The sequence below is a fragment of the Chelonoidis abingdonii genome, chromosome 10, assembly GCF_003597395.2.
Source record: "Chelonoidis abingdonii isolate Lonesome George chromosome 10, CheloAbing_2.0, whole genome shotgun sequence".
Lineage (NCBI taxonomy): Eukaryota > Metazoa > Chordata > Testudines > Testudinidae > Chelonoidis > Chelonoidis abingdonii.
This window is the reverse complement of record NC_133778.1, coordinates 23,635,984-23,661,469: the sequence shown is the minus strand read 5'-3', so window position 1 is coordinate 23,661,469 and position 25,486 is coordinate 23,635,984. Positions and strand designations below refer to the sequence as shown.

General features: G+C 39.7%; 1 protein-coding gene across 1 annotated transcript in view; it reads right to left on the bottom strand.

Annotated features, from left to right (window-relative positions):
* ANKRD44 (ankyrin repeat domain 44) overlaps positions 1-25,486 on the bottom strand; it is a 228,991-nt gene that overhangs the window by 92,300 nt on the left and 111,205 nt on the right. The window contains exons 3-6 of the mRNA XM_075069823.1: positions 17,556-17,634; positions 10,397-10,467; positions 4,710-4,910; positions 1,499-1,586 (exon numbers count right to left, since the gene is read on the bottom strand). Of these exons, the coding sequence (XP_074925924.1) occupies positions 1,499-1,586; positions 4,710-4,910; positions 10,397-10,467; positions 17,556-17,634 (439 nt within the window). The remainder of the gene's footprint in view (positions 1-1,498; positions 1,587-4,709; positions 4,911-10,396; positions 10,468-17,555; positions 17,635-25,486) is intronic.

Here is a 25,486-nt window from a genome sequence, read left to right as displayed (position 1 = left end):
TTATTCTCTTTACCCTTTCATACTCTGTTCACACACTACTCCCCCATTAATAGAAGGGAGAGTAAGCATACCAGCCTGACAGCACTGAAAGATTCCCAGAAGAGGGTTCTGTCAATGCCATCTATTGATTCAGCTGCCAGGTCCTTTCTGTGGTCATCTTTCTGGCAATTGCTCTGACTAAATGAATCTCCTGACTAGGCCATAAGTGCATAGCATTTAACTAGCCTCTTTGGTGACCCTGACCACACTGTGCCTACTACCTGGTTAAGACTGAGTTTTCCTCTATTATGGAGGACATAACTAGGCCACCTCAGTCAAGGGGTTGATCCCAAGAATTTTGAAACCAAATGTGAGAGACTTTCCATTGACTCCAGTGAGCTTAGATCATGTCATAGGTGAGCAAGTGTAGTAAGTAAACATGACCCCCACACACACAAATTTTTCATTATTAACCTCAAAATATGCAAAGAGCCATGATATTTACACATGCCTGAGTCCCAACCTTACTTCTGTGTCATACAATCTGCATGCTGCAAAGGCTGGAAAATCTTCCATCTCTCCAGAGCAAAGTTCAAATCCCAGTCTAGGTCAGAGGCCAGCCTTCTCATTCAATAGGTGGGCTTCACAAAAACTATACTACATTTTCCCACAGTTTGAAAATGACTTGTTTCCATTAAGGGACCAAGATTAGAATTAAAGTGAATGTTACAGGTCAGACGTGAAGGTACAGTGGCAGTCAGTTTGAGAGCCCAGGAATTGCAGATCAGAGGATGTGGGGGTAGAATTGTGCGAGGGCATGCACAGCACTGGCCAACATTATGGTCCCTGTATTTCTACCATTTTTACAGCAGAGCTCCCACTGAATTCTATGGCACATATTATTTTTTTAAATGGATGGGAAGATATGGTCAATTATTAATTTAAAAAGCAAATTTGCTGAACATTGGCAATGATGTGAATGCATGAATCAAGTCATTTTTCCCGCCTTGTGACGAAGGAAGACAATTAAGAGTGGAAATGATTATATAGGACTTTACCACTACATAGTAACCCAACTTGTTCTGAATAGAGAGACAAATAGATAAAATGACTAATACAAATGTAGTTAATACACTTTTTCCTAACAGAGTTCTTACTGAAATCCATGCTACCGCTAATTGTGGAAAGGAGAGTTGAATTTGTATTTTTCATACCAACTATATTTGAGGCTGGAATTAAAGTCAGGAGAGAAGATGAGATTAAAAAAAAAGTAATATGAAAAAAATATACAGGATGTGTTAGATGGACACTTTGGGCCAGACTCTCAGCTGCTATGAATCCGTGTAGTTCCATTGAAATCAACGGAGCTGTGTCTATGATACCAGCTGATGACCTGAACCCATAGCCTTAATCAATGTAATTACAACTTTCATTTTCCATGGGAGGAACTGGGTCTGGTGTAATACAGAGCACACTGTCGGTACTTTAGTAATAAAACAAACTACAACATGGTTCTTACCCATATATGCTGCCCAATGAATAGCTCTCCTGTCCTTTTTGTCAAAAGCATTGATGTTTGCCCCTTTGGCTAAAAGCAAGTTCACCATCTAAAACAACAATGAAAAATAAATCTTTGTTTCAGCCACGTATTCCATTTACAACAGATCAGTCTATCAAATAATGCTATCACCCTGGATGTAACACTTGCGTCGGAGGGTAATACATCGTTGTGAATTGCTGAGCAAATCACACTTGCCTTTGTGTGATATGAGCATAAGTTATGCAGGAAAACTTGAGCCTGAAAATTAGAGATAATTTAAAAATCACTTCCAGGAAACTGTAGTTTAATTAAACTAATAATTAAAAATGTATGCTTTTTTTGTAAAAGGCACTAGAACTCCCCAGCCTGGCCCAGCCTCACCTGAAACAAGCTGGTTGCAACCATGGTAAGAGTCGGTTGTCATTTGGATATTATAGTTCTACATTGCAACTTTTTCAATACTTTAATTTTTTTTAAACCGAGTGGATTTAGTGATTGTGAAAGGTGCTGGATTCACAACACTGAGAGACACTCTGGAATCAGAAACCGGCATGAGCAGCAGCACTGCACGCTTTTACATGCTACCGTTTCAATAGACCTCAATCCCGAGCGACAGGGACAACATTCTAAAGGTGAAAGGATAATTCAGTCTTCATGCTTATTCAGGACTCAATCCTGCAAGGTGCTGGGCCTTGAGCTAGGAAAGCACTTAAGTATCTGCTTAATTTTAAGCATATGAGTAAACTTTAACATCAATGGTATTATTCATGTACTTAAAGTTAACTACACACTTAAATACTTTGCTAGACTGGGGCCAATTCTCCATACCTAGCATGATCGAGCCTTCTGTCCTTGTTCCCTCTGATGACACTGCCAACAAGTGTGCCATTTGCTATTAACTATCTCAATCCTGGCTTGCTTGAAGTCACCATCTGCCCACTGGCAACCGGACTGAGACAATTCATTTCATATATGCCAGCAAATAAATAGCAGAAAGTACAAAGCTTTAGTTGTGATGACGAAAGGTAAAAAGTTCCAGATCTCCCAGCACCATCCAGACATTAATATAAGGATAAGCAAAACACACAAAACAATTTGATTGTACAACATACAGCACTTTAAGCTTTTCGATAACTCAGAGAAATGAATCACAGATTTTATTAAAACTATTTAATCTGTTATGAGTTATGCGCTTTATTACACTCTACCCTTAAACGGCATTACATCAAAGAAAGTCACACATGTTAAAATGATAAATAATATAGTTTCCTAAAATATAAAACTTTTAAAAGGCCAGTCTCTATAACCCTTTTATAGCAAATACCTGTAGGCTACTTTTTGTAAATTACAACACAGTAAATCAACTTCAGATTTTTTGTCAATTGTATCAATCTCAGTTGGAGATTTTTATTCCATGCTTAGGCCTAGAGCAGAGATTCTCAACCTATTTACGTTTGTGGCCCACATATGCAGCTCTCTGTGTGTTACGTGGGCTGCATCCACACACTATATATACTACCAGTATGGCCCTGAGGATATCACATGGGCCACAGCTGTGCGCTGATTGGGCCACAAGCAGCCTGCAGGCTGAGAACCACTGGCCTACATCCTGATGTCAATGAATCTCTGCGCTGGGATCAGGACCTTAATACAGTGGCTTTCAATTTATAATGGTGTGATTGTTTAGTGCAGTGGTTCTCAACTAGGGGTCCGCGGCCCCCTGGGGGGCAGTGAGCAGGTGTCAGGGGGTCCTCCAAGCAGGGCCAGCATTAGAATTGCTGGGGTCCAGGGCAGAAAGCTGAAGCCCAACCGCATGGAGCTGAAGCCCAGGGCCTGAAGTGAAAGCCTGAGCAACTTAGCTTCGTGGGGGCCCTATGGTGTGGGGCCCTAGGCAACTGCCCTTCTTGCTACCTCCTAACGCCAGCCCTGGCTTTTGTATGCAGAAAACCAGTTGTGGCATAGGTGGGCCATGGAGTTTTTATATCATGTTGGCATGGGAGGGGGGGCTCTGAAAGAAAAAGGTTGAGAACCCCTGGTTTAGTGAATACTGGAGAGCAGTGGTTCTCAAACTTACCTGATCGCGTCCCCCTTCTTTGTGTTTGTAATAATTTATGCCCCTCTCCCATCACACAAGTACATATACTGATAAAAGAAATCAACATGCGACTCTCACTAAATATTAAAAACAGTAAGACATTGATCGAAACAGAGCCAACGATCCACTGTAATAAGAGCAAAAAAGCAAAACTGTGATTGTGGTCGATGCTTACAATTAAATGTGCACATCGCATTGTAGCAAATGGTTTAACGTACAGATGGCAACTACTTTGCATAACACTAGGTAAGCTTAAGAGGAATCCATCAAAATGCATGGCACCACCTAGAGTCAACTGCACAGCACCATCTGAAGACCTGATCATAGAATATCAGGGTTGGAAGGGACCTCAGGTGGTCATCTAGTCCAACCCCCTGCTCAAAGCAGGACCAATCCCCAAACAGATTTTTACCCCAGTTCCCTAAATGACCCCCTCAATGACTGAAATCACAACCCTGGGTTTAGGAGGCCAATGCTCAAACCACTGAGCTATCCCTCTCACCTTGCATCTGGAGGAATCTGCTTAGCTAGTAATTCATTACAGTAGGTAAAATGCATGCAGTAAAGTTTTTTTTTCCAAAAGCTCCTCACATACCCCCAGAATACATCGCGCACCCCCTCTAGTTTGGGAACTTCTGCTGTAGAAGGACTTACTCTACAACCCTGCAAGGTAAATGGAAGTAGCATGTTCTATTTTTAAACCAGAAACAAATTTTCTAGAAAGCGAATTAGAAAAGCACAATGATTGACCTCTGCATATCCCACACACTTGGATTCCTCTTATAAGATAATTAATGCTTCTTCAACCATTTTTGCATAGTTCATAGTGTCCATAAGTTTCTGTATTGCACAGGCAGTTAAATACAGGATAACACACTGGACCAAATTTTGCTTGCATTTACAAATAGTGTCAGCCCACTGACTTCAGTTAGGCATCACCAGTGTATCTGAGAGCAGAAGTTGATCCAATGTCTCTCATAAGTGAAGGTTAGATATCTAGCTACTATGTCATATAGAGATACATGAACTCATCGTCAATTCTGACATAGACAACTGTGCCATAAAATCAATCAATAATGCTTCTAGGCCACTTACCTCAATGTGGCCATTCAGAGCTGCATGGTGTAATGCTGTCCGTCCCCCTCTGTCAGAGACATTGACGCTGCTCAGCATTGGGATGATTACTTCTGCGCACTTCACTGCTTTGTTTGCAGCTGCTACATGCAACGGTGTCTGCCAGTTCTTGTCCCGAGCATTAACATCTGCTGAATGCTTAATCAATACTTGTACTGCTTCCTGCAATAGAAGCACAGTTATAAATAAACTATTAAAATAAACATAGGGCATGTCTATGTATAAACATCTCTCTCTACACATCATACAGTGAAGTGTGGGAAAAAACGGTTCTTGGCTGTTACTGGTAGCCATAGGAAACTCATATGCGAGCAGAGAAAAAGACAACCAGAGACAATCATTCAAAAATATTCCAGGTGAGGGAAGTGAAAATTGTTGATTCAAATGCCTTTGTATTACATCATCCTATTGTGATACATTTAACTTTCTTCATATATATTTGTTATCATTTAAGGCAGAGTCTTGCATTTCTAGCCTACACAAAACTTTCCCTTTTAGGTTTTAGGGTGTGCAAAATTGCAAGGTTGGGTCCGTGCCAGATAGGTCCACTGACCTTTAACACCAGACATTATAGCCAAGTTCTACTCGAGGAAATGAATGTATTTAATGTATCGGAAATTGAAAAAAAATGGGGTAAGTATAGTGTATGATGAATCTATCTATAAAATAAATGAAGCACTATTTAGACAGTAAAGTTGAGACAAAATAGCTACATGTAGCAGTGGTAGCAGGACAGAGAGAATAAAAAAATCCAAGTTAATTGTGCAGATGAAAAATTTCAGGTTCAGAAAGTGTGAGAGTCTCAGATTAAGCTGACATTCATGTTCTTAGTTCCTATCAGCACTCTTTTCCTTTTCCAGTGGCCAGAGTTTATGCCAAGTGTCTCAGCTGGAACACTGAATTTCTTTGGCTTTTTGTTACTTTTTGATAAAACTTAGTTTTTACAAGTGATAATGTAAGTGCATATACCAACAAAATTGAACTACATATTTTCCAGTTGAGATATTGCACAGCTCTTGACCAAGGAAATATGTACTACCCATACTTAAGTGGGGGGAGAGGGATAATATATTTAGACATCTCACAGTTGAACAGAGAACTGTGTCTCAGAAGGGTGTCTCAGGCAGAATGAGACTACAGCAAGGGCAGTGTAACTTGGTTCTTTAGCTACAACCCTGAGCAAAGGATAATCTAGCTCTAAAAAATATCAAAAGGACCAGAAAGCTCACATTGTCTTGTCAAATGCATATATAATGGTACTACATATTCTTGTTAAAGTACAATTATACAACAGCATTTATACAAAGCGTAACTAGGTATTAGATAAAGTTCTACACACACACACACACACTTCACACAATTGTACCACTTTAGATAAAGGAAGAATAAGCAGTTTATTAACGTGTCTACTATTTGTGTATTTTATATTCCTATTATACACAAACACACATGTATTACACATATTAAGTTAGATGTAACAATTGTATCACAGTAATTGTGGTCTGACTCTTAGAAGCGCTGAGCACCCTCAATGACTTCAGTGGGATTTGTGGGTGCTCCAGACCTCTGAAAATCAGAGCACCTGGTGCCCTTGAAATTCTTTGGAGATGAAGACAGAATCTGAGGCTACCATCTGTGTACATAATCTATATATTGTAAAAATGGGACCTGATCCTGCAGTTGTTACTCATGGAATAAGGGGCCCCTAATTAATTAAAAATGTGGATGCCTCAATTCATAGATTGAGACACTAAGAATACTATGATAATCTAATTTGACCTGCTGCATAACACAAGCCATCAAATTTCACACCGTGGGTTCGTCTTCAGTGCAACAATTAACTCAAGCTACTCCACTTGAGCTAGTGTCCACTCCCTGAAACAAGACACAAGCTACATAGAATGACTGAATTAGCAGCTAATCAATTCTAACTCAAGCTGCTGCATTGAGCATTAGCAGCACTCAAGCTTCCACCCACCTCCAACAGGCTATAACTAGCTTGAGTTTAAGGCGCAACATAACTTGAGCTAGAGATTTGTGTGGACATATGGGGTAGAGGCAACACATGAGTTATAGCTTCAGCTATCCCTAGCCTCTGTTTGCCAGAAGCTGGGAATGGACAACAGGGGATGGATCACTTGGTGATTACCTGTTCTGTTCATTCCCTCTGGGGCACCTGGCATTGACCACTGTCAGAGACAGGATACTGGGCTAGATGGACCTTTGGTTTGACTCAATATGGCCAGTCTTATGTTATGTTCAGCTAACTGCAATGAAGACAAGCTCAACAATTCATGCATCATTCCCATAGTTTCTGACTGAGCTATGCCCAGTCCTGATCTAAAGACTTCAAGTTATGGAGAATCCATCCCTTCTTTATGTAAATTATTCCAGTGGTTAATTACTCTGAGCGTTTAAAGTTTGCACCTTATTTCAGCAACTGGAAGTTGAAAGACAAATTTAGACAGAAAATAAGGCCAGGCATCTAAATAAATTGCTTGATATGCAGACCAGCTGCATGCTCTCAGCTCTAGAGCTCTCATCCTGGGAGAAATTCCAAGATTTCAAAATTTCATTTAAACATGAGACAGGTAGAAATCACAGCATTTTTTGTTAAATGAAATATTCCCAAAACATTTCATTTTTGATAAGGTTGAAACATTTCATTCTGACTTCATATTATAAAATGCAGAATACAATATAATTGAAATAAAGCCTGAACAAATATTTCAAACTTACCAAAAATCAGTATGTTCCCATAACTGTTTGCAACAGGAAAACAGTATTTTCAATAGAAAAACATTCTTCTGTTGGAAAAGCTACAAGCAGCTCTCTTCAGCTCTTAGTAACAATTGCCCTTAGGCAATATATATGTCTTAAAAGAGGACTCTCAAAAATTTACTTTTTGTGTCTTTTGCTCTTTACACAAACATAATATGAAGGAACCATTGAGGGCACAATGGGATCCAAACAACCATGTTTACTGACTATAAGTCACAACCATTTAAAGGGATACACCCATATTCCTATACACTACAGTACTGTTTTTCATATAGAGAAATGTTTTCTATTAAGACTAGGCAAAGTTTTATTAATGTACAACAAATACATCACGTACGTATACATCATGTGCCTGGGAGAGCGTACACAGCCTGGACTGATGCTACAACTATTACTGTAAGAGTTTTAGTCTTTTGTCCTCTATTGATTTCCGCAATTTCATCTTCTATAGCAATCCCATAAATTGGTGTATAGCTAATTTACTCAGTAAATGAGATTGCTTATCTTAAAGTGTGGATAATCATATATCATTGTTAGGCTCTTAGAAGTTTCTTTATCATTATTATTTACTACTACTACAGGCCAATTACTTTAAAGTTACTAAAAGAAAATCCACTTTGTACAGCTTTAGGACCAAAATTCTACTTGAAGTCAATGGAAAAATGAATGTAAATTTGACTCTTGAGATAGAAAGAAACAGGTGTTGGAAGGTAAAAATAAATAAATAAATAAAATAAATAAAAGACTTGGTAGGTAATTTTTTAATTCCACTTTCATTTACATCTACATATGTATTCCACTTACATTCCACTAGGGAGCTTAACTTTATTCCAATTCTTTACGGAGGTGTTTTTCTCGTAACTTTTAATTATCTGTCTTTTGAGGATATAAAATATCCTTTTTACCACCATAATTTCCATGCGTATATTTAGTACAATGGTACTGCTTAGGACTCTGCATTTACATTTCTTTTAGCATTTGCAGTATAATCCAATCATCAGAGTGAAATCTCTCAACCACTTCTAACTGTACGATGCTAAAATTTGATATATACATGAAGTAGCCAGTACAGATACATTTGAGGGGTTGTATTTTTTTAAATAACCAGTTGAAATCCCTCATATCAACTTTATGTTTTAATGAGTTTTAAATCCAATAAAATTTTTTTTGCATGTGTTGTTGTAAGACTCTAAATGGTTGCAGGGAGACAGAATGTCAGTGTCTATCACAATAGTTAGGCCTAACAGTCAGCTTTTGGCCCAAGAACCCCGTGGATGGCTGATACTGATCTGGTATTATGGTACTCACATTGGAAATTTGTCAGGTAACCCGTGCAATGATTTATTTTCACAAAGACATCAGTACCAAGAGCAGTGGATTTAAAAAAAATCTTATGATGCTAAATGTCATTCAAAATGTTAGTAAAGTAATGGCCTCCACACGAACAAGAATTAGCAAAGGAAAAAGAACACAAGAAAATTACATTTTTATAAAAATATATACATTGAATTAAGATTAGCCAGTTTACATGGGTGACAGCTCACTTTTTCTATTGTTTTCTCACATACCGTACCTGTGATATCATTTCTTTTGGGATGCTAGAATTACCCGAACTATGGAAAAGAAAGCTGCTTAATGGGAACTCTGCACAGAGTCTTCACTTGCTTTCAGCAGCAAAGGGTTAAGGGTGAGGCACAAAGCCACAGTAAGCCATGCATTTTTAGCTAGGACTGTCACAATAGATACAATTCACCTGTATCTAAAACAGCTACACCATATAGGTTGTAATTACTGGATTATAAAGATTATGGCTGTTATTGAAGGCTTATGTCTGACTTTTATTTTTAATGTGTTTTTTTTGTATTTCACTCCCTTACAGCATTCGTATTCTATTAGCTATTTCTTTCAGTGGGCTTCATCGGAAGCCAGCAGCTAGGCAGCTCAGCTAGTAGCTAAGCAATGCTTGAGTTCAGAAATGAGCTAAGGATTCCTGCCTCCAGGCTTGGCAAGCATTGGGATTGTTATGAAGGTGATTCCATCAATTTCTGGAGGACAGCCAGCTCATGGCTCTTTTAAATGCTCCTCTCAGCAGCCAGTTCAGTCTGCAGTTGCGTGCATCATGTCGACTCAATATTAAGAGGATAAAAATACACAAAGAGGCCAAAAATGGAAGCCCAGAATGATGGTATACTTGAAAATTCAGTCATGCTTGGGTTATTCTCTCTGATAATTATTATCCCTCATTTTTTGAGATAGTAATGAAAAACACTACAGTGAGATGCTGAAAGATTTCTTGTTGCCAAATGAAAAAAATATGGACTTAACTCTATTTTATGGGTGAATCAGGGGAATTAAAAGGAAGCTTTATGGTTGCCTTTAATAGTTACTCAAATCAAACTACATATGAAGCCTGTCTGATCACTAGATTCACACCCTCCCATTCCAATCCCTCCCTCTTACCTCCTCCCTACACTCCACTATGTCTAACCATCTTAAGGTGGTGATTAGACCAGCACCACTGCACAATATATCCTGCTTACATCAAGATCATTCTATCTACTGATTGTCTGCTGAAAGTCATGTATTACAGTAACTCAAATTAGGCATCATGTTAGGGAAAACAATCAGATACACAGAAGTGGAAAACCACAAGTATCCAGCAGGCTAACAATACGAACGGCACACAGACAGTAGCTGATTACTCTTGCTTTAGTGAAGAGCAAAGGATTTTGCAATCAGAAAATCCTTTCCCGTGTGTGTGTGTGTTTGTGTGTGTGTCCGTCCCCATTTGTACTTTATTGTGCTAATGGTATTTTTTTCGGTATGTTGTTTGCATGCAACTGCTGGGATAATCAAACCTCACTCACTTCGCTCCTTGAGGCGACAGCCCGATGAAGAGGGGTCAGCCACATATTGTCCTTGGCATTGACACGAGCCCCTGCAAATAAACAGTACAGATTATTGACATGCTTTTGATGTAATAAAACAACAATAATAATATTAATACATTTCTTGGTAACAAAGGCCATGCCATATAGATATGCACAGAATTTATCACAACCTTGCTAGCATCAGTTATTTCTACTTTGTTAACTCTTAGAAAATTACTTTACTTTCAAAAACCAGAAAGGTTCAGCAGTAAAGGTGGGTAGGGGGCCTAGGTTGGCAGCTGAGGTAGGGATCTGGGACCTGACCCTGCAAGCTACTGAGCCTCTCAACTTTTGGAGCAGACAGCATTTAGCACCTCAGCATTAAGTCCACAGTCACTCACCCAGGAGGAGGAGGCCGATGATTTTTCAGCTTGGAGTGCTTGTTGGACGTGTTAGAGAACTATTTAAAGGAGCAACGGGGGAAGGTTGGGCAGTTGGATACTGTCTGGTCACTTGCTGAGTGGAGGAGGTAACTAGCTGCCCCAAAACATCCTTGAGTGGGGTGGGTCAACAGAACACACACTAAAAGTGAGCTTCCACATCCATGTGGGGATAAATTTAGTTTTAAGTAATATTTTAAAGCAACTCATTGAGGCAATAAGACAAACAAGGAGACATTACTGAAGAGAGCAGAGAATATAAAGAGCACTTTATTTTAAAATATTGTTATTATTGTTTGAAAGCAGAACATTTTATAAATTAGCAGACTTGTCTGCAAATCTGTCCTGGATACAATTGGATAAGCTTTAGACACGTGTAAGTGTCCTCCATATATCACAAATGAGCCTTAAAATTCTTCACTAACAAAAAGGATGTTTAAACCTAATTTTACACTAGGACTTAAGCTCATATAATGTACCCAATACAGGGACTTTGGTTTTAATTTTCCCTCATTGTAGTGGACCATTCAAGGTCTAAGCACCAAAAGTATTTTCCAAAACCCCACTGCTTATGGGTGCTTACAAGTTTGCCCCTTCACTTGTAATGGTCATTGAGAATTTGGTTTTAATGATCAGAATGGAAGCAATTTCTCTGGGTTTCCTTTCACGTTTTAAAAGTTGGAAAAGATTTCAAACCTCCCAGGTCACCTGGCTTCAGAAAAACAATATTACAATTTGTCAAAGTGCCAATATGAGACAGACAGTTATAATCTCTCTCACTGGCCTGGGAGTTTTACATCTGATGAAACTTGCTATGCCCAAGCAAAATGCATGTCTGGTTTAGTGAGTTAGATGTTTGATTTGAGAAGTTCATTGATGATAGATTTACCTTTATAGATAATTTAGTAAAACAAAAGTGAACTGTTACCCTATTGATCTTCATAACAGGATTATTATTTATAATGCAGTGGTGCCTAGAGTCCTCCATTATAGAGCAGGGCTCCATTATGCTAGGCACTGTGCAAACACAGAACAAAAGACAGTCTCTGCCCCAAGGAGCTTTCAATCTAGGATTCCAATGTAAATTGTGTTACACCATTTTGGGTAAGTCAGAGTTGTCAGATGCAAACTGCATGGCCTAAATCCCAATGACTGGTATCAAATATTTCTTTTCAAGCAATTTATTCTGTGGTTCAATTTTTTTTTTTTTAACTGAGGTTCTCCTGGTTTATCTTCACCCATTCAAGAACTCCCATGAGCAGATGGTACCGAAGCAGAGAGGCTTATGGGATGAATAGTATAATGTGATAAGCAGTTATATCATTCCTTAATATTCAGCAACTAGAGTGGCATCTGAGAATAAGATGATGATTAGAAAATCCAGGAAATTGTTTCTCTGAGTAGCTGGTTAAGCCTTTCACTGATCCACTCACCCTTCAAGAAGCTGAATAGGCAGCTGCCTAGAAAACCACCAAGAAAATGATAAAAGCAAAAAGATCACGATACACACACACAAATTATGCAGCATGTTCTCAATCTTATCTCCCTCTACTGTTTTCCACATCCTTTTCCTCTGTATGTTTTTCAATGTGCTGTTTACCTAACAGAGTGGAATGGTTCATTCATAGCTAGTTTAGTGTATCACATGTTTGTAAATGTTTGTCTTTCCAGATGTTTCACTCAATACACCTTGTTTGGTTTAACCAAATGCCTAGGATATATGGTGTTATGCTTTTAAGCATCAGCTTCCATCCACGGATCTCAAAGCACTTTTCAATACTATTAAGAAAGACTCTCCACATTCCTTAAAGATGGGGAAATGTGACATTGTACAGAAGGTAAAACAGAGGCACAAATAACGGAAGGCCTACTTTGTAAAAAATGCTCTCTGTTTTTGGGTGCCAACTTTTAACACCTAGGCAATGCTTTTCTGTTGCTGAACACCTACACTGCCCATTTAAATCAACCTCTGACATCCAGGCCCTCTGTGTTTCAATTAGGGCACACAAAGACAAAGGGACCCTCAAGTCAGTGAACACTTGTGAAAATGTAAACCTAAATATATGTCTGTCTTCACTGCAAAATTAACCTGGGCTCTTAGCTGGGTATTTTCTAAGTGGAGAGTCCTCAGAAGGCAGCTTTATAGCTGTCCTCCTCAGTCTCTGCACTGGAGGAATTCTCCTTTGCCTGGAGACAAGGCTTTTAGAGTTCTCTTTACACTGCTCTGGCCTTTCTACCCAGTGCAAATCGGCTGAAGCAGGAACGATAGTCTCATCCATGATACCCAATTATCCAGAGCCACTGGATGAGGTTTGGCTGGTAACTTATTGGAATTCATATTGCCTATAAGAGCACGGAGATACTCTTTCCCACACAAAGAACACACTGGAGATCAAGAAATGAAATGTATTTTCCACAGCAAGGCCATATCTTCACTAGGTAATGCACTAGAGATGCTACAGGAATTCTTGGGAGATACAGCCCAGAGCTACCTCATCTACTTATTCATAGAAATCTTCCTTGTGCTGATACTTGCAATCCTTGAAAAGATAATGCCTCTACATCCTGCTCATATGCTGACAATTCACAATAACAAGATATGACAATGACTACATGCTGTAATACCACATGTCAAAATGAAGGTAATCAGGGCCGGTGCAACCATTTAGGCAGACTAGGCGGTTGCCTACGGCGTCGAGATTTGGGGGTGCCAAAAAGCGCCCCCAAATTTTTTTTTAAATGGTTGAGCAGCCGCTGCTGCTGGGACAGAGAGGGAGTCTGAGCTGCCGGCGGCAGCCGGCAGCCCAGGGTGTCCCCTGGGTCAAGGCGCCGCGGCGGCAGCCGGCAGCAGCACAGGGCTTAGGTGACAGGTTCTATATGTTTGCGGTGCTCAAGCACCAACAATATTCAGTGCTGGGGGCCCTGCTCCGGTCCCTGCCTGACAGGAGCGCAGCCTCTCTTCCCTGCCTGCTTCTGTTGCTGGAGTAGAGCAGCTCCCCACAGAACTGCTGTCTGCTGCCCCAGGGTCCTAGCGCCCCCCATCTCCTATTGCAGGGCAGCTGCCTTACGTTGCTTCTGCCTGCCCTGACCTGTCACAACCTCAAACCACTCCCCCACACCCTAATCCTCTCCATCAGCCTGGGCCCCCCACATCATGAATCCCTCATCCTCAGCCCCAATTGTCATCCCAGCACCAAATCCTCTCCCCAGCTCTGAGCCCCCTGCAGCACAAACCCTCATCCTCAGCCCCAATCCTCATCTCCCTGCACCCTATCCTCTGCCTCAGCCTGAGCCACCCCACATCATGAACCCCTCATCTCACCCACAGCCTATCCCACACCCCAGCCCTCTGCCCGAGCCCTGAGCCCTTCCTGCATCATGATCCCTCATCTCAGCCCCAACCCTCATCCCCTCTGCACTCCTCCTACCCCGAACTCCCCCTCAGAGCCTGCACCCTCACCCCTTCCTACACCCCCAGCCAGAGCCTGCACCCAACTCCATCCCAAAGCCTGCCCCCTCACCCCCTCCTGCACACTCACCTCCTGCCCAGCCCGAGCCTGCAACCCAGCACCCAAACTCTATCCCAAAGCCTGCACCCCTCCTGCACCCTAATCCCCAGCCCAGGACCTGCACCCCAGAGCTCCTGCCCCAACCCCTCCCAGAGCCTTAGGCAAGTGGGGGCGGAGTTTGGGGGGTGCAGGTTCTGGGCACCACCAAAATTTCTACAAACTTGTCACCCATGCCCCTGGGTCAGCCTGCCACCGGCAGTCCAGGGGTTCCACTGCGCAGTTGCTGCTTCACTTCTCCTGCCTCCCAGGCTTGCGGCACCAATCAGCTGTTTGGCGCCACAAGCCTGGGAGGAGAATTAGAGCAGGACAGCATGCTCGGGGAGGACACGGAGCAGAGGTGAGCTGGGGTCGGGAGGTACCGCAGGGCTCCTCAGGCCAGAGGGTGGGGAGCTGCCGCGGGGGCGGGGGGCACACTTCAGGGCGGGGAGCTGCTGCAGGGCTGGGGGGGCGCAAGGTGGAAGTTTCGCCTAGGGCACGAAACTTCCTTGCACCGGCTCTGAAGGTAATTAATCTTTACCACCTGTTGAAGAAAGGCATGCTTGTGTCTAATGTATTGGAGAAACCATCCAGGTTTAGTCTGCCAATGTAATAATATTGACTCACGTTTTTCTGCTGGGATCAATGACATACTTGATGATCACATGTGAAAATGTAAGTCTCACAAGTTAAAGCTCCTTGACTAAGGCAACTGGCTAACCTACGGTTTCTAAATATATGATGGACAGAGGGATGTGCATAACTTTCTCGTTTATTTGAATCCCTTTTTTTCTTTCTCCAACCATTTTTTTTTTGGACAACAAATTCCGCTTACAAGCTGTCTGTACAACTTACATCTGGTGGGAGAACAGCAACATCAAAATTTAAATGGAAGAGCTTTGTTACAGTACTTGCATTTAGGATGTACATATCACTGATAACGAGGGCATCAAGACAGACAGAATAGGAATTTTGAACAGATGGTGTAAATGTCAGTAAGAATCTTGATGGATATTGCTTATTCCATAAAATACCACTCATGGGCTAATGCAGTGGTATAATAATAATAGGAAATATACCTATCTCCTAGAACTGGAAGGGACCTTGAAAAGTCATTGAGTCCAGCCCCCTGCCTTCACTAGCAGGACCAAGTACTGATTTTTGCCCCAGATCCCTAAGTGGCCCCCCTCAAGGATTGAACTCAGAACCCTGGGTTTAGCAGGCCAATGCTCAAATCACTGAGCTATCCCTTCCCCCTTGGTGTTTGATCAAGCTGCAGTTTATTGTTACAAACTTTGATATTGCCAAGTCATTTATCCATCACAGAACTAAGACTATATTCATTACACGAATCCAATCTAAAAATAGTTTCATTGTTTTGGATTAGTAACAGCAGTCAGATGCAGAATGCAAGACTCAATTACAACAACGGTCTGATGCCATATTGCAGGGGTTCTCAAACTGGGGATCAGGACCCCACAGGGGGTCCCAAGGTTATTATATGGGGGATCACGAGCTGTCAGCCTGCACCCCAAACTCTGTTTTGCATCCAGCAATTATAATGGTGTTAAATATATTAAAAAGTGTTTTTAATTTATAAGGGGGGTGTCACACTCAGAGACTTGCTATATGAAAGGGGTCACCAGGACAAAAGTTTGAGAACCACTGCCATATTCCATTCAGTTGGTGAAAGAAAGCTACCATCTGCAAACCACACTCAGATAAAATCTTAACCAATTTGCACTCTTACCACAAACTAAAACAATTTTTTTTCCAGATTGTAATAAATTAAGCTATCTCCCCAAACCTGACTTTTAATTTTTGGTAATCTCTTCACATTCTGCATTTGGTCACAAGTAGAAATGCTATATTACTGTGAACAGCCCCTTTTTGTGAGATTTCCTCCCCTATTAAAACAGCAAAAGTGTTGGAAATTTTGCAGCAGAGATTTTTCTTGTGAGATTTAAAGCCCAAATTCTTAACTAGAGAGATTCAAGGTAAGCCTCCAAATTCGCTCATCTGAACAATGAAAACTTCATTTGAGGTTTGCTCTTCAGAAGACAAATCAACAATTAAATAATTACTTCTTATAATACAGTGTGTGTTTATGTGCAATAATGTGATTCAATCTCTAGACTACATGTTACACATAGCAGTAGCTGTTGAATGCTACAGAATCTCAAGAGCTTGACGATCAGGTATACGCCTGCACTCAATTCTTACCACATCAAGGATGCTGATAAATTTATTTCCTGTTACAGCACAGTCTATTTTTAATATGTGCTTCTTACTCTTTCAGCTTGTAGCTTCTTCCTCACCCTCAGTCAGTCTACTGTAGTGCAATAAGCACTACTCTTAACAATCTGGTTTAGAAACACATGACCTTTGGACATTTGCAGGTACATCCGGGAGTTAGCCATGATCTTCTATGCTTCTTGTGAGGTGCCAACTCTACCTTTTATTCTGACAACTATCAATCGTGCTTTTCATTTTCAAAATAGTACTGAAGCACTACTAATTATTTATCACAATGCCTCTACAAAGGTAGGTGGGTATTATGTTCCTGCTGCAAACTGGAAACCAATACAGAGAAGGTTAAGTGTCTTGTCTCAGATCACAGAGGTAGGCAGTGTCAATCACTGGGATGAAAATTCACAATCCAGTGCTCAATACTCTGTCTCAGTCTTTACATTGCACAATAATGCAAGGAGAGATTTGACATTCCCCTCCTGAATCACCCCTCAGACACTATATATACACATGGATAGGGATCCATTCATCACTATGCAGCAAAAACACTTAAGCATGTGATTAATCCCACTGGAGACATCAGGAGTTAACACATAAGTCCTTCGCTAAATAGGGATGGTTTTAAGCATGAGCTAAATTTGTTTTCTGAATCCACAAATATAAAATAGTTTTAACCCATTGCAAGTTGGTAACAATTTGTAGTTTTGGTTCATTGTGTTATTCTCAGAGTATATGTTATGTACCTATAGCAAGCAATTTAAACTGGTTCTCTTATCCTGCAAACAGCATAATGCTCCTTGGAACACACGATGGACAGGGCCTGCATTTAACCTGCATAACTTAAAGATGCCTCCCTTGAGCATTCACTGTAGTTTGTAACATTGGCTTCTCTGTTGATGACTAATTCAGTCTTCACATTACCTGACAAAATGAGGAGCTCAATGATATCTGCATCCCCCAGAAAAGCCGCAACATGAAGCGGGGTGCGTTTCTCACCATCCTGTAAAACAGCAAAGATTGCACAGCTATAAAGTATGATCACCACTGGTAAGAGCTAATGCTAAAGTGTCATTAAGCTTTGATTTTCTACCAGTTTCTCATATCAGAAAAATTGGACTCGACCAGTAAAGAATGAACGAAACGTTCTGAACCAGGCATTTCTCTTTAACAATCCACAACTTACATGCTATATTTTTTCCATCAAGCATGGCACAGAAACTACCCTTTTCTGGGTATTCTTTTTCATATATATAGATATAGATATAGATATAGATATAGAGAGAGAGAGAGAGAGAGAGAGAGAGAGAATGTAATTTGTACCTCTCTTCTTCTTCCTCCCAACCCTGGAGAAACAGTTATGCATGAGGGAAACCACTGTCCTCAGCTAGGCCCTTTTTGAAATGTTTGCTGCTTTGCTGTTATACTGACATAATTCAAATCCTTCTGGACATCAGCCTTTGTGATTGAACAACACAGCACACGGCTCTAAAAATAAATACTTTTGAGAAAGGAATGGAACAGTTCACGAGGTCATTATAGACAGAATGCCCTTTCTCTGCAAAGGTAATCCAAATACATGCAGCCTTTCATAAAGTGTTCATCAGTAAGTTGTTGACTCAAAATAGAGAAGTCTGGCACAATCTAGTCCGATATTGCCAAGACCAAGCATTCAAAAGTCTTCAGTCAGGCCTCCCCTGAAAAATCTTGAGATTGGCTTAAACACAAAGAGGTTTTTAGAACAACATATTTGAAGTTTTTTATTTGCCTTCTGGCTTTTGAACCTTTAGGGTTCATGTTTTCAAGCTTCTCTCTGCAACCAGGAGGGCTAGAAACTTACTGTAATTTAAAAATGAAAGACAAAATTCTTGTGTATTCTCATGAATCCAAGGTCTAGAGCTTTAAGAAAAAAAAATCCACCAAATATTACAAGACTCACAATAAAAATCACAAGAGCTGGTAACAGTTCTAACCAGATAAGTACTGTGTTATCGTGCACTTCATATGTTTATTTATATTTAGAGCCAAACAACATTAAAAAACAGACATACAAAGAGATCTAAGTGCCCTGTCAGTTAATAAAACCTACAAAACAGGACCACCCAGTATTAAATATTCATATATAGGTAACAAAGTAACTCATCAGCCAACAAATCAAAGCAATGGAAAAGCCCCATTTATATTCCCACCCCACTCCAGGGACATATCCCAGACCTCTGTCAAGTAAATAGCTGTTGCAGAATGCCTTTAGGATCATCATTTGTGGGTTATTCAGACCATCTTCAAAATGTTCTGTAAACACTAATAAATCAATGCTGCAGAATCTTTTTTCTTCTGAATAATGACGAATGTTTCCCCAGGCTACACTATACACAAGCACTGCAAGCCTAAGAGCCACTGATGGACAGGGTGAGTTATGGGTGGGAGGGTGTTTAAGTCTCTCATATGTATAGATTATTACAAAGCCTTAGAATTATTTTTAAAAAATCTAAAATACTGTAAAACACTTGAAGACAGACTACTCAAACACAGCCACACTGATGGAGGAAAGACTTTCTCACAATCTCCCTTTCTCACCTGGTGGGAAAGGTATAATAGTATTAAAAATTTCTAGTTTTTCACTTCAAAAATATCACCACTCTATGCACTTGTAGGTCAGAATTCTCAAGAAACCTCAGCGCTTATTAAGGTACCTAAGTAAGTGGCCAGACTTTCTAACGTGCTCACTACTCAGCAGCACCTACTGAGAACAAAAGAGTGCTAAGCATTTTTTAAAATCTGGATCTACATAATTTATTCAGTAACATTTTCTATGATGTAATATATTATGCTTCAGTTTGCATTGGCAGGGCAAGCGTTCGCTGTGGGATAGTGCACCATAATACTCATAAGGATTACTTCGTACTTCTCTCCTAAGACTGTACAATACATGCAGAATCATAAAACAGGCTGGTCAAAATCCTGAACAAAAATAGAAGTGTTTTCAGTGCATTATTTTTTTTTTAATTAATGCATTGCACTGTAGAATCTCTTGGGTTTGGTGCAATATTAGCAACAGTTCTTGCATCTGTCTACTCTAAGCTTTATAGTACCACCTTGTGACAATATACAAGGCTTGATAAGAGAACAGAGGGATGTGAAATAGGGTGTTGGTGATGCAAGTTCAAGCAAGTATCCAAAACAATCCCGTTAAATTGACTGATGGCTTATAAGGAATATTTCACAATAATTCAAAACTTGATGGCTGTCAGAAAAAAAGGTGCAACAGGAGAGTGGAATTTTGTGCCTGTGACTTGTTTCGATGTAACATTTTGAGGCAACAAGATACTTAGTGGATCATCTGATACAATCAATTCATAGGGTCCTAAAAATAAAAGCACCAACCCATTAACAAACAGAGCAATGTCTATCCACAAGCATCTAATCCTCAGATATCGAAGTCATTGAGAGATTACTTTAATATCTGCAGAATCAGGTTTTAAACCAACAAAAAAAGTTTTTTTTAGCGGTTTGGTTATTTTTAAGCCCGATTTCTACGTTTCCTAGATGAGAAAATAAATCTTCCGCCACCTGTCACAATTAAGCACCGAACAACAAAATAGGGCTCATGCTGATGCACGTTATAACTGAAGAAGATAGACTTGAAATAATCTCTAGTAAAAGGCAAAAAAAACAAAACAAAACTCAACCCTCCAGAGAGTGATCATTTATTGGGTTACTGCTGAAGAAGCCTGACTATTACATCTGTAGCTGAGTATGTATATAAGTAGGTCAGTCAGAGGATCATTCTCAGGTTCCTGTTTATGCTACAAAAAGCATAACAAAGAAAACAAGAGGAACTAGGGCATATAAACATACAATGAAATTCACTCCTTGCGTTCACAGCCCACACAAAGACCATCCGCCAATTAGATGGTGCCCAGTCTTTGTGCTGAGCCTACACACAGAGAGAGAAGTTCAACCACAGACATAATTTTGACATGATGGTAGAACAGTGAAAAATCAATGAAGTCTAAACATTGAAGGCTACAAATAGAGAGAGAGAGAGAGAGAGATTCTAAAGAAAGTATTATTTCAATCTGTAAAAGGTTTGGCAGTAACTAAGTTCATATAAACATTTAAAGGAAACAAAGAAGCAGGAGGAGATAGTGAAAGGAAGACTGGACACAATGGTAAGATAAATAATAAGACATGTTTCAGATACAGTACTTAAAGGAACTAGACAATAGATATGTTACATGATGGCTAAGACAAGTTACTGAAAGTGAGGTAAACATTCCCCCTTCAAAAATGAATTAATTTGTTGCCTTGGTTCACAAAAGAGCATGTGCATGTACTGAAGGTGTCAATGAAGATGTAATGGAAAACTAATGTCTGCCTTAATTTTTGGCCATATGAATTGGTTGAGCCACAGAGACCAATGTAATACATTCAAAATACTGCTTAGCACAATTAAAATCAGAACACTTAACCAACTGCCAGGCCTGATTCTCCTCTCACTTACACCAATGTCAATCAGGAGAAATGCCACTGATGTTAATGGAGATAAGAACAGAATCAGAGCTAAAAAGCTTTAGGGATTCACACTTTCTCCAAATTAGCCAGGGTCAATTTACGAGGCAGACTAAATTACATCATAATCGATGCATATCAGTGACTAGAACAGAAATTGACTCAAATGTAATGGAACAGTCACACAGAAAGAACCTTCAACTTATTTAACACAATTTAAGCCACACTTACAATTGCTAAGAGACAGGAATGTATTGAGATAGAAGGGACAGTTCATAAAGTGGGTGGTAGTGTTGATAGAATAATTCAGGTGCAATTTTACTTCAGAAAAAATAATGCAGGGTGCTGGGAGCACAGGCACACTTAGGCCTGCTGGAAGCCTGCTGTGAATTTTAAGAGTCTGCTCTGATAACATTTAACAACATGAGCATAAAAAACTGCACATGTGCACAAAATTTCAGAGCAATTGTTTAGTGCTGCACATGTGTAAGAAATTGCAGAGTAATCATGTTTGTGAGAAAAAGAAAAGACAAGATAAAATAACTAAAAAAGACCTGTCTGAACTAAAACTAAACCTGTACTGATGGGAGGAGCGTTGACATGGAAGTCAGAGACTAATCCATATGTATAAGAAAAGATACCAAAAAAAAGTTATAAATAAATCTGTGTAACAAAAGGGGGTTAAAGATGTATTGTCCAGTCCAGAAGGCAACTGTGACGAGATCATCCTGATGAGCTCCTCACTTGTAAGTAACTGATCACCACTTGCTAAGTGTTTGGCTTAATAAAGATTTGTTAGACCCATCTGATGAGTAAGTGAATCTCAATCCAACATACAGTAGGCAACTGATTAGAAGCTACTAAGAAGAAAGAGCAATTGAGCCAGTTTAGGTCCTGGGCCATTTAAAAAGTAGCTATGGCCAAAAAGTTTATTTTGTAAAAACAACATCTCTTTCTCTTCAATATTTATTTTTCTTCAGTGATTCCTCTGTTAGACTGTGCAATTTACAAAACAAATCCCAATGCCTAACCAGCTGGCATATGAAAGCCAACTTGTGTTATTTCTGCTCTCTGCATTTTCAACAGCCATAACCACCCATATAGGTTTCCTGAATCAAAACTTAAGGCCGGACCCTACCAACCTTAACCCCCTAGGTATGTTTACACTGCAATCAAAGACCGTTGGCATGGCCAGGTCAGCTGACTTGGGCTCACAGGGCTATAAAATTGCAGTATAGACATTCAGGCCTACACCCAAAAGTCAAGGTTTGCATGACTGGGTCCTTAACTGGTGATTTTGTGGATACCGTTATGAGGTAGAATAGAAATGCATTTTGCACTTACATAGGCTATACGGATAACAATGTTGGGTTTTTATAGCACTTTTCCTTCCATAGGGCTCAGAGTATGTTACAGAGATTTGTGAAAACTATCCACTGCTTTCAGATGAGCAAACTGACACACAAAAAACTGACAGGCTTGTCTACATGGTGTGGTAAGGTAATCCTGCTTGAAACAGTACTACAGTAACACTCACTAGGAACCTTTTAGAGCATGTTAGCAGGGAGTACCGAGGCAGTTAGAGTGCAACACTTGAGCACTCTACAATTTATACCCCTCTGGTGTGCACTGCTACAATTTATACCCCTCTGGTGTGCACCATATAGACAAGCCCTAAGCAACTTGCCCAAAGTCACTAGCAAGTCAGTAGCAGTTACAGAAATAAATCCAGACCTCCTGTCTCCCAACTGCGTGCACAATGCAGTTTCCCCTGATATATTGACCCCAAAGTCCCAACTGTAGTTTGCTTATGTCAGTGAACAAGGCACACAACAGAAAACACAGGAAAGAGGTATGTCCAGTAGCAAGTGGCATTTTATAATCACACTTCGAACTACATGTGGAGTATTTCTATTCCAGTACTAGACTTTTCAGGATCCATATATGCACAAATAACTCTAGCTAAATGCAAGTTGCTCAAGTCGTCTTCATTTACAAATGTGGTAGTGTGATGTATTAATAAATTCCAGGCCTATTCTGAGAATGCCAGCATTGAGCAAAATACAGGAAAAGATGGATTTTTCAAATCAAACAAGGACATGTTGTGAAATGACAAGACACTTATATAAAGTCAGTAGTGATTAGCCTAGAACAGCTGCGCTTGCTAGTTAGAGTGGTTATTTTGTCACTGTTACAGAAAAGGTCATGTGCAGTTTCTGTTAAATATAAGTGACTCATCCCGCTTCTTAGATAAAATGGGATTTGAGGAAGATATGTGGCTTGCAGATCACTTGTCTAAGAGTCTCAGTCATTCTGAGGTCTATCTTATTGGCTGTTGATGTGGGTTCTGTAGGGACCAAATTAAGTCTTTTAAATAATATTTTTATTAATCAATACACAAATGTGACTTTATGAAAAGCACACAGCTTTTTCTCACTGAAAACAGAAATACCATTTATTAAATTGTATTAAATCTTCAAAATGATTTTTCAAATATCTCTTTACCTTACTCTGACTCATAGTAAGGGTCATGCTTATGGGTTTTGGTACTATACTTAAAATATCTTTAGTCTAATTCTTACAGAGTAAGACACTGCACTAGAGAATATTAAGTCTTATGTATAATAAGTATCTTCATTATTTTGGATGAATTCTTCATCTGTTATGACTGTGGATTATATAAAGGTAAGCAAAAGTGTTCAATATTGTTTTGCTGCTGGTTCTCTTTCTATACAAAATCTCAGGCTAGGAAAGTGTGGCTTCTCATATTGGACTACTAATCCTCGTTTGTAGCTGTGCACATTGGTATCATCCCAAATTCATGCAAATGTATTTAAATTTCTAGCTTTCATGGTTGCAGACTAAAGCTTGAAAGCATGGCATGAATACTCTAAGCTCAATAAACAGAAGGCAAATAAAAAGCATCCAAAAATTAGTATTTTTTATTTTAGGATTTTGTAATAAATGACGACGATTTTGGGGGGCTTGACTCTCAAACTTTGAGCCCTTCATGTTGGCAATGCTACTTTAAGGAAAATGAAACCAGTCGCATCTGCACACTGCCTATGCATTTTAATTTGTACCCCATCCTTCCAGCTAGTCCTTCTCAACCACTCCACTTCAAGAAACACTTGTGTAGATCTTCATAAAATGACTGCAAGAGACTTTATTATTATTATTTTTAATGGAAGGTGAAAGCGGAGAATAATGGAGACCAGGTATGCAGTGTTGTTCTTCCAGACCTGAAGAGCAGCTCCTGTGTAGCTCGAAAGATTCTCTCTCTCACAAACAGAAGCTGGTCCAATAATGTAGAGGTATGTCAGCAAGCTCTCCTAATGAAAGTCAATGTGATTTGAGAAACTACTTCCCTTATGCGCCTTTGAAAATCCCAGCCCAAGTTATTAATAAATCCCTACGTAGATTAACTGTAACAAATATCCCAGCAAAGGGGCTTAGGAGTTTAAATAAATAGTACATTAGATGGTGCTTTGACTGGTAGAGCTGGTGAAAAATGCTATTTATTTTCCATGAAAAAGTTCAAACATGATAAAACTTCTGGCAGAATCCTTTTCAACAAAAATTAAAACAAAAACACAATATTGGTTTATTCCCCTCCTACACAACATACACACACTACATACACTTTCTCTCCCTGGCATAAAGGAAAAAAGAAAAAAGGGAAGAGGGAAAAACAAAGAAGTTTTTCAGTTTTAAAAAACCACACACTTTTTATTCTTTCACTTTTTGAAGTGGAAGATTTAAAACTAGATGAAAATTTTCCATAAATTATTTTGTTTCAGTTGAAAAGACATTTTTATGTGAAAAAAATTGACCTGCTCTCCTGCCTGGTGGGCTAGAATCCGGAAGCCCTGAACAACTGTCTTGGTTTCAAATGCCCACCACTGGTTCACACTGTGTACAGGGCCATCACAAGAGGGAGGGTCAAAAAGCTTTTAGAGAAGAGAGAATGAAAGAAAAAAAAATTCAAAGGGGTCCCCACCTTCTTCTCCAAATTAAAAAAAACAAAACCAACAAAATTACATTTATATTTCCATGTATAAAGGGTAAGTATTAAAAATACCTGCCTGCAGCAAGATCAGTGGTTTCATAGTACAACATATGTTGATCTATAAAACTAAGACATGAGGATTCCAATCAATATCCCTGTTCCCTGAGCTGCAGGCCAGTGAAAATTGCCTGCAGACCCACCTCTGGGTAAAAACAGTCAAATGTTTAGTGATAAGAAGCAACTATTGCCCGCTAGAGAAAAAGCATCATTGCCATCAAGATGTAAAAGCAGCATCTTGTTCCCCATGAAGACCAATGAGCAATACAGAGTGGTC